The sequence below is a fragment of the Benincasa hispida genome, chromosome 6 (assembly GCF_027475165.1).
Source record: "Benincasa hispida cultivar pf3 chromosome 6, pf3_genome.v1.1, whole genome shotgun sequence".
Taxonomy (NCBI): domain Eukaryota; kingdom Viridiplantae; phylum Streptophyta; class Magnoliopsida; order Cucurbitales; family Cucurbitaceae; genus Benincasa; species Benincasa hispida.
This window is the reverse complement of record NC_143483.1, coordinates 3,717,215-3,730,583: the sequence shown is the minus strand read 5'-3', so window position 1 is coordinate 3,730,583 and position 13,369 is coordinate 3,717,215. Positions and strand designations below refer to the sequence as shown.

Below are 13,369 nucleotides of genomic sequence, written 5' to 3'. Positions count from 1 at the left end.
TCTTAAAAAGATTTACATATTTTTTTAAGTGCAAGAATTAATTCTTAGATAAACTTAAAAAATGAAAACTATTTTTTTTAGTTTTCAAAATTTAGCTTGGTCTTTTTAAAACATCTATCTATATTATATATAAAAGGAGCTATAGGGAGAAACTCTCTCCTCCAATTTGTTCCTTCCATTTTCATCATTCTAAACTATTACACTAGTGGTACAATTTGTCAATTGTAAAATTTGTTAAATAAAAACTGAAAAGAAAACTTAAAAGTTTTATGTTAAGTTAATATTGATTGTATTGATATTACTAGATTTAAGAAGAGACTTAAAACTTACGTTTCTCATGAAACTTCTTGAAAATGAAACGAATCATCAAAGTCTACTAAACTTCTTAGAATAAGAATGTTGCATTTCCACAACATAAAAATTATAAAAATTGTGAAGGCTCAGGATATTGCTCACGCTTATTCTTGCCCAACGTCAACTATCGTCTTCTTCAAAAGGCTCATGATACTGTTCTTGACCTCGATATAATGACAACAACGATGATGATGCAATAATGGTGGCAATGAAGAAGAATGGAAAGATTGAAATTTGAAGAAGTTAGTTTGGTAGATTTTAGAATATGTGGGTGGCTTAAGCTAGAGAGTTTGCTTCACTTCCACAACTAAGAGGGTTGCAAAAAAAAGAGATGGTGATCTACACACGAAAAATTACCTTTATTGGAGCTCAAATGAAAATTCACCCCAAATTTGTAAACAAATGAATTTTGGCCCCATGAAAAATTACCATTTTAATCCCAAATACATTTCTTCCTTCTTCATTTTGCAGTTGTGGGATTTGGAAAGGTTTTTTTTTCTCCTTTTGCGTTCATCTTCTTCTCTTTTGTGTTCTTCTTTTTCAACTTCTTTTTATCCTTTCGCTTCTTGTTGGTTCAACGTCATTGTCTTTTTCATCTTCTTATTCTTCCATTTTTTTCTGCTTTTTTTTTCTTTTCCGTCTTCTTTCTACATCTTTTCACGAAGAAAAAAAAAATTACAGTTATGTCAGATGAGAAATTAGAGGAAGGAGTCAGAATCGAGAGCTAGAAGCGAGAGGAAGAATCTGAACAAGGGAAAAAATTGTAGTTGTGTCTGATGAGTAACTAGATGAAGGAGCAAGAAGCTAGAGCAAGAATCGAGAGGAAAAATCCGATCAAATGAAAAATTGAAGAAAAAAAATTATAGTTGTGTCTGATGAGGAACTAGAGGAAGGAGCGAAAAGTTAGAGCAAGAATCGAGAGCGAGAAATTAGATTGAGAGGAAGGCCCTCGTGTGTATTTTCAGGTTAAATAGATACTTTCACATATAGCTGACGTTATTTGGAAAAATCCCAATAAAAAAGATGGAATTTATTATTTTTTTTCTTTAATTTTTTTTTAATTTTTTTTTTATAAGCAATAGGGTTTTGATGTTTGAGGACTAATGTTGTTTGTAAGGCTAATCACTTGTAAATGCAAATTAGAAAAATCATGTTAATTTTTTTTTTTATTAAAAATCAGAGTATGCAGTGAACAAATTAAAATATAAATTTGTTATACATAGTTTTCAAATATAAAAAAATGAGTTAATTTATTTATAAACATAACAAAATATCATTGTCTATAATCGAACAATTTTGCTATTTAAAACAATTATCTTTAAAATATCATATATATTAAAAATTAAATTTGAATAAAATACATGAGATTAAAATGACCGTCTTCTATTCTATAAAATTAAATTAAACTATGATTTTTCACGTCTATGTCAGGTGTTTTTTACTAATACTCTAAAAAGGGTGAGGGGAAAAACTTTTAGTTTTTCCTCTTACCCATGAAGTTGATGATCACACCGGATATTTTAGATAATTTCACATTTAAATATTTCAACAATCTCATTATAAATTGGTATTCACGTTAAATAATAATTTTTTAAAAATCTCATTTTATCTAAAAGAACCATACACATTGAGTGACAATATTTTTTTTAAATCTCATTTTATCTTAAAACCATTCACGTTTAAAGAAAAATTCAAAAAATAAGACCACCTATTATCTAAAAAAGCCATTCAATACTCATCAAATGGTAAAGATTTATTTTATTTTATATTCTTTTTACAAAAAAAGATTTTGTTCTAGTAAAATAAATAAAAAAAAAGATAATATAATATAATACAAAATAATATAATATTTGATCTAATTTAGATTAGGAAACTCATATCCTAATCCTAATAGAAGTAAGATAAAACTTTAGATGAAGTCTCTTATAAATAGAGCCTACAATTTAAATCAAATTCGAAAAAAGTTTTCATAAAAAAACAAGAAACAACCCCTACGATTTTCTAAAAAATAAAAGGAATAAATAAATAAATAAAGGGAAAAAGAAAAAAAAAACAAAAGAACTAGAGGTTCATTGGCTGACTGAATTTGCTCTTTCTCCTCCCCCTTTCTGCTTGCTTTCTGAAACTTCAGTTTAGGGTTTTGCTTTTGGAGTTGCAGAACAATCATGTCAGGAAGATCAAATGGCTGCACCGTTTACGTAGGTATGTTCATTGATTTGTCTACCCTAATTCGTTTTGAACTTTTTCGTTTTCCTCTCATGAGATTTCTGCTGTTTGCGTTTTAAGCTTCGTGTTTTTACTTCCGTGAAGTTCCGTTTGAAAATTATGCTTTCGGGTGGTCAATTTTGTAAGGAGTATGCTTATTTTCTTCTATCATGTTCTACGATTTGATTTATAGGACACAAAACATATTTCTTGATTGGAAAAGCTCTGCTTAGACATTTGGCGGGTTCATAATTGAACAAAAAGGATTGCATTGTTTGCTGGATTTCTTCCTTCCCAACTTTTTTTTTCCTCTCTTGTAAATTCGTTTTACTTCTGTTCATAACATGCGTGATTTCTTTGCTTTTAGGCGAAGAGGGTTGGAAGTTAAACTTACTTCGTTTTTGTTTTTCTTAGATCTCTTAGATTATCTTCGTTTTTGCTTAACTGGTTCAATCTTAATTTTCACTTACCCCATCATCTTTTATCTGCTTCTGTGTAGGCTTCCTCCATTTGAGTATTGATGCCAGTTTGTTCTTTAATATTTATTTAACATAACTAGATGTGCAACGAACTTATTCTTTCGGGGAACTTTTCGTTCCCTTTAATATTTTGATACAACGTTCGTTATGTATTAAAGTTTTTAGGATGCAACCTATCATTTTGAGTTTAAGATGCCACATTTTCTTATGAGTCTGATTTTGTTACTTTTTTTTCACTTTCTATAGGTAATTTGGATGAAAGGATAAGTGATAGGGTTCTTTATGATATTCTAATCCAAGCTGGGCGAGTAGTGGACTTGCACATTCCTCGGGACAAGGAATCTGGTAAACCCAAAGGTTTTGCTTTTGTAGTGTATGAAAGTGAGGAGATTACCAACTATGCTGTTAAGCTTTTCTCTGGTCTCGTGACTCTTTATAACCGTACCCTGAAGTTTGCAGTATGTAATTATTGTTTCTTTCTCATTGCAAATTCTTCATGGTTCCCTTTGTTTCTTTTATCTTGGTTTTTCTTGATCAACTTTGTTTCCAAACTTATACATATTGTTTTTATATTTATTTATTCATGTCATATACCATCTCTTCTTATTTGACGGATTTTGATGAATACCTCACTTTTAGATATATATTATTAGTCTTTTAAGATGCACGTTGGATTTGAAATTTTAGTTTTCTTGACTTCATAACAATAAAATTTGATGGACTTAATTTTAGTATATTGCGTAACTTTTTTGAGGTTTTAGAAATTACATTCCAATCATATGGTTTTGTTCTTGTTATTTACCTAACTTGCGTTTAGATGCAAACCTTGTAATCATAATTAATTGACGGGAAGAATCAAGATATTCCTGGATCATGATGAATTTAATCTAGGTTAGTTCATGTCACCAGAAGTTTAAATGACTTGGTTGGAAAACCTTTGGCTTCTGCATTAGTACATTATTGATAAACAAAAGAAAAAAGGGAAGATAGAAATTATCACATCACTATGATTACTAATGACTTTGTTGAAAAACAGGTGAACTTATTGAAGTTTGGAGAACGAAGATAGATGCTAAAACATTATTAGAAAAACAAAACAAGTTTCAATCTATAATTTTATATATTTAAAATGATATCTATTTAGTTTCCTAGAAAAATATCTTTTAATATGATTTTGGACGAAATAGGACAACATAAAAATGAAGTGCTAGATAGAAATGTAAAGATTCTTTTCCTGAATATATATTTATTATAGATTATTTCTTTTAATGTATGATTATTTACTATGTGGTTTCATACTTCAATTTTATTAATTAGATGATTGTGCAATCTTCCATTGTCAGATTTCATTATGTAGCGAGTCATTAAATTATGGGAATGATTCATAGGTTTCGACTTTGTGCAAGCAGGTATCTGGGCAAGACAAGTCTTCACCTAGTAGTAGTGCAATCACTTCATCATCAAATGTATCTCATAAATCGAGGTCACATATTGTTCTAGGTTACTCTGAAATATCTCAGTATTCCAGTCACTTGTCAACATCGTGCAGGTTCTCAACGTACCCTGAAGACCATGTAGAAGGTGATTTTACCTTTCTTTATATTTGTCTTTGCATTGTTAGTTTCACTAAGAATTGTGTATTTTTATTTTCTTGACCTTTCCCACACTAGTTCAACAAAAATTTATTTCTTTTATTCAGCGCTTCTTTACCCTGGTTTAGTTAACCAATATAATGGGTATGGATCACATTTGGATAACTACAATAAAGAATACAGTCAGAGATATTCTGGAACAACTTTGGATAGCTTTAACCAACCTAAATCACGCCGCCATGTTACAAGTTATCCAGTATACTATCATTCTTATGATCTTTTGAAGTAATGCAGCTAGTGCCTTCCATTTTTGGTAATCATAATGGTAATTTAAATCTTAGATAAAGTAGTATTGCTTAGTTGGATTAGGATGCAAATGGGTTAGTGGTGAATGATATGATATTTGCTATGGAACATGCTAGTTTATGTTATTGAATACAGTCATTTTGTTAGGTGCACATGTTCATATGATTTTGGATGTGTCATCATAGTTGATACACTAATTAAAGTATTGTAACCTATTTTATTACGTTGTCAGTTTTTGTTATTGTATATTGAGTATTTAGTTATTTATGAAGTGTTTTACTTGAGCAAATAATATTTAATTATCTGTTTCTCTTCAAGAATAATTTTGAAAACAGAAGAAAAATTATTATCAAGGATTACTTTTTGTTTATCTTGTTCCTGTGCTTTTATTGTTTTGAGGCTTCTAATTCTTGGCTTCATCTGAAATAAATGTATTGCATGGCGTGCTTGAATTTTCAAGACGCAATTTCTTTGAAAAGAATTAATGACTAAAAGTTTACTTTGAGAAAGACAGTATTTACTAGTCCTGAGAGCCATTCATTTTTTTGTGAGATCGTAGATAAAACATTTGGTGATCAGGCTAGTGGCAGTTCTATCAGAGGATCATTATAATGATTTCTATCAAAATTCAAGAATCTAAATCCCTCCTTTATCTTATTTGGGCTCGAAGTTCCTATCTGAAGTTGTCCATTAGTTTTACTATTCTTTGTATCATAATATGAATTTGTTCATTTCCTTTTATTTCTACCCTGTTTATTGGTTGTGAAACCTGTATTTGATGTAATATGTATACATTTGTTTGTATGTGTATAATAAATGATCTTTCTTTGGCTGCCTTATAAAATTTGGTACAACTTTGATATAGGCGTATAGCTTTAGTTGGCAAGTAGTGTTTTTAAGTGAAATCCTTTAGTATGAAGCACTAGTGGAGAAAAAAAACATTCAAGTGCTTTGTCCTAAAGGTACGTCAAAGAGTTTACATTTTCTTTTTCAAACAAGAAGTGAAAATAGAATTAAAAGCATCAATACCCTAATGGATAGGACAAAGTTCCTCTTAACCTATTGTTAGGTGATATAATATTAAATTTATTTTCACTCATTGAGTTTAAGCTTTTGGGTCCATCGGTAGTTTAACATGGTGGTAGTCTAGGAGGTTTTGTATTTAAACCCGGTTTTGTATTTAAACCCCTGCAATGTTATTTCTTCTTCAATTAATATTGATTTCCACTTGTTATGTCTTCTACATATTTCAAGCCCACAAGTGAGGGGAGTGTTAGATGATATAATATTAAATTTATTTTCACCCATTAGCTCAAGTTTTTGGGATAATTGGTGATTTAAGGACTTATGAATTATGATAGTGTTAAACTTTTGAGTCAATCGGTGATTTAAGACTTATAATGGTGGTGTAGAATACATATGAGTTTGTTTCTGTATGACATTTATATGTTTATAGTTTTGAATATGTATGTGATGATATTGTCAATTAAAGATACTTGGAAAGATGTGAACAAGTGTGGGAGGCAGAGGCTGGCTGTAATCTGATGAAAATATGGAGCTTTGAAATGAATGATGAGAGAACAGAGAATGTGATAGATGGTTGGAGGCAGAGGTTGAAGCATATAGGGAATTTGATTGATTTTTTGGTGGGCTCTAGTGTTATGTTGTTTTGTACTTGATTTTGTGCCACCACTATGAATTTGAATTGTATTGAAGTAGAGTTGCCTATCAGTGTAATTAGAGTAGCATAGTTCCTCAGGTGTAGGTGTATAGAGAATTCGTGGTTCTTGTCTAAAGAGAAGCATATTATTGTAATCTCGGTTAGCAATCAAAACTTCAACTGGTAGCAACCCGCTGGTTGCGCTGATTGTTGGATTATAAAGGAAATCTCGATCTCATATTGGTCATTGGTACGGGTTCAGGAATCTCAATCTCTTTCTTTCTCCTTTTGTTTTTGTGAAGAATATGATGAAATGTAAAGCCGAGCATGTGGGTGATTTTGTATCAGAGTGGTTGCCATTCATGGTTGGAGTATTATTATGGGCCCTTTTAGTGTAGCTTCAATAAATCTTAAATCTTAAATTTTGTCACTGCTGTGTTGTCTTTTTAAAAAATATATAGTAAATATTAGCATTCGTTTTATCAATTTGAAGCTCATAAGAACAGAAACTACACTTGACCTGCATTCAAGCTCATTACCACTAATACCTTAATTTCTTAACTAAAGTTCAGCAATTTGTTTTTTCACTCGAGTGAATTTATTAAATCTACTTCTGATTAATGAAAAATCTTTAAAATTGACTATTTAAGTTTGATGAAAAGCTACTAAACCATGTAAGTGGGAAAATATGATTGTTAAAAAATGTGAAAGGATATAATCCAGTATCCACAAACCAAAGCACATGACAGAGTGAGGTATATAAGCTTTTATCAACAAAGGCATAGACTGAATATTGTGTATGTTATGACCTTTTTAACAATTGTCTTGTTACTGATAAGGGTACACAATCTCATTACCTCCTTCTCTTATTCCATACTTATCAAACGAATTCCGCACTATTTCATTCTGATATTTGCACATGCAAATATCAGAATTGAAGATCCCATTTTTGTTGTTGTAAGCCACTCTGCAATCTCATTTCTAGGTACTAGGATGTTAAATGCTCCATTTTGACTGGACGTGATCGACTTATAGAGTTTGTTGTTAGCTAGTCTGTAGCAATTAAATTCACCAAATATGAACCCCCCTCTTTAGTTGAATTTGGAAACATTTCCACCATAAAACAATCAACTGACCGTGCCTTCCTGATCGCTGGAGGAAGCTTCGGGTAATATTGAAGCATCTTGCATCGGTTCATAATCAATCTTTTCAAGTTATAAAGTCGAGAAATGCTCATGGGAAATTGTAAGAAGTTGTTACCCGAAATATTCAGCTCTCTTAATGACACCAAGTACTCGATTTCTTCCGGGATAGATTTCAGGTTGCAATCCTTTAGATCCAGTTTGGTAAGAGATTGTAGACGAAACACCAACGAAATCCCAAAAACATTATTGCTTCCTAGAGTTCTGCATAACCATAACAACACCCGTCTTACTTTATTACATCCACCCTCATCCTTATTATTATCATTACCGTCTCTTCTTTTTCTTGTTTCTCGTGCATCGAGCTCCTCCAACCCTTCAACATCATCCAATTTTCTTTTTCGGTTTTCAAGCTTCGAGGGTCGACTGACGTGGCTTAAAGACACCAGCCATTTAATGGTTGTAGGAATGTGGAACAACCTTTTACAATTATTTAAGCTTAGCATTGTTAGGCTTGTCAAGGTTGTAATAGATAAAGGTAGGGACGCAATGGAGGTGTTGTCCAAATGGAGTTGTAGTAATCTACTTGTGTTGCCTGTAAATTCTGGGAGTTTTTTGAGCTTTAAACAACCTGAGAGAATTAGGACTTCAAGAACCTCAATGGTAATATGGGATGGAAGTTTGGTGAGATTGATGCAATCTTTCAAGCTTAGAAAAATGAGTCTTTTTGCAACAAAAATGGATGGATGAATGTTGACTAAACTTGTGCAACCTTCCAGCTCTAATCTTTCAAGATATGGAACTTGTGTGAAGTCTGGAGTTCTCAAAAGTCTCTTAGAATGATTCAGTTTGATATACTTCAACTTCCCCAAATGCTGTAAAAAAGCATAAACATATGGTTGATATATGTGTTTAGTGGAAAATCGAGGTTAGAAGTGTAACTCTTGAAATTTAGGAACCAAATCGAAATAAAACTCAAATCTCAAGTAACATTTTAATATCTAATGATTAAATTGAAACCAAACTCAAAACTTAAGAAGTAAAAACGTAGCACTTAGAAACATACAAACCATGTTCTTTAGTAAAATGAATTAGAACATCAAAAGATGCGTATGATTTTCAATTTCATTTAACGAATCCTTTATTAATGAAACAAAATAAATTTTAGTTTACGAATCTATTATTGATGAAACAAAATAAGGGGAAAAAACAAAGAGGATTCATGAAGAAAAAGATTAAAAAAAAAAAGAGTAGAAGAGGTATATGCAAAATATGAAGGGGTACGAGGAAAAAATATGAATGGTTGAAAGTACTAATGACAAAAAGAATGTAAAATTAAAAAAGAGAAGAAAGAAAAGGTGCAAAAGTACCGTCGTGATTTTGAGGGCAAAATAGGTATTATGGAAATATTTAAGGGGAAAGAGGTAAGTTAAAGATTCTTCTATCATTATTTCAATATAATATAGATTTAGCATCAAAATTGTCCATGCAATTTACATAAAAACTGCTGAAAATATTTACAAAATATAGCAAAATTTTAGAATCTGTCAATGATAGATATCGATAGACACTGATACTGAAATTTTGCTATATCTTGTAAATATTTTAGTTTATTTTTCTATATTTGAGAAAACAACATTTAGTTTGTTACCTTTTGTCCTTGCCAAAATTGTTTGAAGTTGCTATGGCAGACGTGAAGTTGAATAAGCTCATATTCTTGAGAACTACTAAATGGCAAAAACTCAAAGGGACATCCTTTCCACTTCAAATATCTTAACTCACTTGGAATAATGCAGCAATATTCCATGTGCTTTTTCAGTCTCACATTGTGAAAATTAAGCAGCCTAAGTTGGTGCATTCTTGAAAACAAAATGGGTGGGATTTCAACAATATTTCTTGTTGACTTCAAAATTATGCTTTGGATGTCTGCTTTTGTATCCTGAAACTATAAAATAACACACAACATGATTCAAATCAGTAGTAAAATATTTACAACATGATTTAATATAAGAAAGGTTTACCACATTTTTGATGATATCTTTGTGGCACCAAAATCGATCTTGAACGAGTTTTCGACGAACGATTCTCCAACTCATTTCTTGCAACAAATCATGTACTTGTAATTTATTGTCATGAGATAATGTTATAAGAGATTTTTGAATTAGAAGTTGAATCCTTCTTTTGGCATAAAGACCACACCCATCTAGAATTTCTTCTACAACATCTCTTGCCTTTCCCTTGAAGAAGCAAGCAACATCAAGAAAAATCACCTTTTCCTTTTCATCTAATCCATCATAACTTACTTTAAGACACTTGAAAATTTGTTCATGAACAATAATGTTCCCACCTTCTTGGAGCTCTTGTAGTACACAATTCCACACACTCAAATCTTTGTTTCTCAAACATGTCCCTAACACTTTGAGTGCAAGAGGATGGCCTCCCACAAGCTTCACAATACTTTTGGCGTGATCCAAGTAACATTCTTTAGGACATTTTTCCATGAAAGCATTCAAACTAAGGAGCTCAATTGCTTCCTTGTATTCAAGTTCTCCCATTTTGAACATTCGTTTCGCTTCAAATATCGACATCAAATCTGCATTTCTTGTTGTAATGATGACTCGACTACCGTATCCGAAACAACATTTCTTCGTAATTGGAATTAATCCAGTGATTTGTTCTAGTTGATCCACATCATCTAGTACAAGAAGTGACTTTTTTTGAGAAATTGCTTTGGTTATCAAAGCAATGCCTTCTTGAGCATCATATATGTCATTGTTGTTTATTGCAAACATCTTTGTGAGGAGTTTGGATTGTAAATAGGGAAGATTGTGGGTCTTGAAAGTCTCTCGAATGTTCGAGAGGAAGCAATGAGCTTCGAATTCGTCGTGAATTTGCTCGTAGAGAGCCATAGCTACTGTCGTCTTGCCAATGCCACCCATTCCATGTATTCCTATGAACATCACATCATTTTCTGATTCTGAGTTTGGGATTAAAAGTGAAGATATTTGGTTTAGTTTTGATGTGATTCCTATAAGTTGGCCTTCTTCAATGACTGTTGTTAAGCTCTTTTTGATTCTTTTCCATATTTCTTCACAGATTTTTTCTATCACTTCTGATTCATATGACCTATTTCACTCCAACCAAATGCTTTTCATGTTTAGTTGAAGGGTTTGATTAAAAAAAAAAAAAGAAGAAAAAAAAATCAACTTAAAACGTAAAAAATACATAATGTTGTTTAGGTCACCTGAACATATCTCAACTAATCAAATTATTATACATGTTGGATTAAAATGGCGAATGTTTCCCAATTTTAAAGCTACACTCCATACATAGTACATAGCTACAATAGCACATAAGCCTCACACAGCCATGCTTAAAAACTCAGAAAATTTTGTTAAGAAAAAACAAGAACTATGAAAAGAGATGAAGAATTCACTATATTTAAGGCCTATAAAACCATTAATTTTTTTAATTAGCAAATTAAGTGTTTTAAAAATTGAAACAAATTTTTAAAAACTAAAAAAAAAAAGTAATTTTACAAAATTTGATTTTGTTTTTGGAGTATTACCAATTATTCAAACCTAGTTTTTAGAAAAAAAAAATTATAAATAAAACCGTTGTCAAATTTGTCGTTCTCAATTTATTTTCACATCTCTATGTGATTCTTCACCAAACATTCAAATAATGTTTTAAAAGGTTAAAGGCGGCCTTGAGGCTTTTCCTCTTCAACGCCTCGAGACGGTATGAGGCGTAAACCTCATAGTGAATTAAAAATATTTTATAAAACCTAAATTCGTATGACTAAGTAATGCTAAATATATCAAGTCATATAAGTGTTAAAAGAAACTTCACCCCCACAGTTTTCACTCAATAAAAAATTCTATAAGGACATCTTCATCATCTCTACTGCTACTATTATCATTAATAGGATTGATTTACACTATAAATGTTTGCCTTAAGAGTTCTTAAGGTCACAACGGTAAAAATAGTCTTAATTCAAATTGTCACATCTCGAATCTTAATATTTTGTAAGAATTAGGCAAATGACTATTATTTTTCTAATCACTAGGCAAGGCAATAGAGATTTAAGCCTCAATGCATTTTCACAAAAGCGCAAGCCTCTTATGGTTCAACAAAGACGTACGTCTCGAAGCTAAAACTTAGAGTCTAGCCTCGAGGAGAGTCTCAAAGTGTAAGCCACAATAGCCTTTTAAAACATTGCCTTCAAGTTTAACAAGAAGCTAATTTGAAAGTAAAAGTTATGAAGATTTAAATAAGGCTTGTAATTAGAGGAAATTAAAGGACAAAATTAGTACATATTGTATAATGAGTTAGTATTGTTACCAATCTTGGGGAAGCCATGCTTTAAGGTTGGCAATGTTGGTCAGAACCTGCCTCCACTTTTGGACCTTAAACTCATCTTTTCCAAATCTTTCTTCATGTTTAAGAAAAGCATCACCAAAACTTCCTCTCTGATTTCTTACAAGAGAAGGATTCACTTTGTAAAAAATTGGTAAAACAGTCGTTCCGAACTGATCTTGGCATTCGAAGATCTTAACCAATTCTCCGAGACACCATCTTGAAGAAGCATAGTTTTCTGATACCACAACGATTGCAAATCTTGACGCTTCGATGGCGGCTGAAAGATCTAAAGAAATTTCACTACCTTCTTTGATCTCATTTTCGTCTCTAAATGTCGATATTCCTTTACGCGATAAGGCTTGGTAGAGATGGTCTGTGAAGCCACCACGTGTATCTTCACCTCTAAAGCTCAAAAACACATCATATTTCCATCTACGGCCAGTTGAAGAAGAAGCCGCCATTGGAGAGATCTGGTTTTGCTTGAGCTTTTACTATTATGTCATTTTTATCTCCATATCCTAAGCTATTGTGTGGTTCTTGGGACTTAGTCTTCGTGTCTTTCTATATTTAATGATTCATAAAGATACGTCTACTACTTGTCCTTGACCATTTATTATTATTTTTTTAAAATTAATTTTATTAATTAATTAAAATAATGATAGTTTTTAAATGCTATTGCTTACCATTATATTACAAATTTAGTCTTGGGTAAATATGAATTTATGCCCTTAAACTTTATAATTATACCAATTAAAATTTTAAACTAATAATTGTATTAATTTAAATCTTAAACTTTTGAAAGTGTATCAATTTATACACTCCTTTAGATTTCGTTTGATCAATATCGTGGGAAACTTATAACTTGAGTTAATTAAATTTCTAAATTTTAATATACCAATCAATTTAGACTCTTGATTATGATTACTTTTGAAAAACATCAATGCATTAGTTCTCAAACGTGTGTGACTTTTTCAAATGTCATTTAAAAAAAAAGATAACTAGAGTAAATATGTGGACAACTTTTTAAGGAAATTCTGTTTAAGAGTCTGAATTGAATCATTTATGAAAAGTTTAGGAACTTTATTGATACAATTATAAGTTTTACCTGAGGTTTTTCTAGGCGAAACGTTATGAAGGGTGTAAATTGATACACTCACAAAAGTTCTGGGTTTAAATTGAAACAATTAATAGTTAAAATCCCTAAAATTTAGGAGTATAAATTAGGAAAATAGTCAGAAATAACCTATTTCAGTTGTCACCTTACAAAAC

The 13,369-nt window shown here is 31.2% G+C and overlaps 2 protein-coding genes across 2 annotated transcripts; one reads left to right on the top strand and one right to left on the bottom strand.

The window, feature by feature from the left end:
- The first annotated feature begins 2,390 nt into the window (after window positions 1–2,390).
- Window positions 2,391–5,228, top strand: LOC120080025 (uncharacterized). Its single transcript, XM_039034558.2, has 4 exons — window positions 2,391–2,556; window positions 3,285–3,496; window positions 4,448–4,619; window positions 4,738–5,228. Exons 1-4 carry the CDS (start codon window positions 2,520–2,522, stop codon window positions 4,917–4,919), a joined length of 603 nt encoding a protein of 200 aa, XP_038890486.1. The 5' UTR covers window positions 2,391–2,519; the 3' UTR covers window positions 4,920–5,228.
- A 2,091-nt stretch (window positions 5,229–7,319) lies between these two features.
- LOC120079032 (TMV resistance protein N-like) lies at window positions 7,320–12,659 on the bottom strand. Its single transcript, XM_039033214.2, is given in 5 exon segments — window positions 7,320–7,665; window positions 7,668–8,613; window positions 9,390–9,683; window positions 9,760–10,864; window positions 12,083–12,659. Coding segments are annotated over 5 exon segments (2,997 nt in total). The 5' UTR covers window positions 12,562–12,659; the 3' UTR covers window positions 7,320–7,492.
- Window positions 12,660–13,369: the final 710 nt, after the last annotated feature.

What these genes read in the sequence shown, in the direction of transcription:
- LOC120080025 (XM_039034558.2), top strand. Translation starts at nt 2,520, where the DNA reads ATGTCAGGAAGATCAAATGGCTGCACCGTTTACGTAG. An exon ending in ACCGTACCCTGAAGTTTGCA is followed by an intron (nt 3,497 to 4,447) that starts GTATGTAATTAT and finishes TTGTGCAAGCAG; the next exon opens with GTATCTGGGCAAGACAAGTC. An exon ending in CCCTGAAGACCATGTAGAAG is followed by an intron (nt 4,620 to 4,737) that starts GTGATTTTACCT and finishes TCTTTTATTCAG; the next exon opens with CGCTTCTTTACCCTGGTTTA.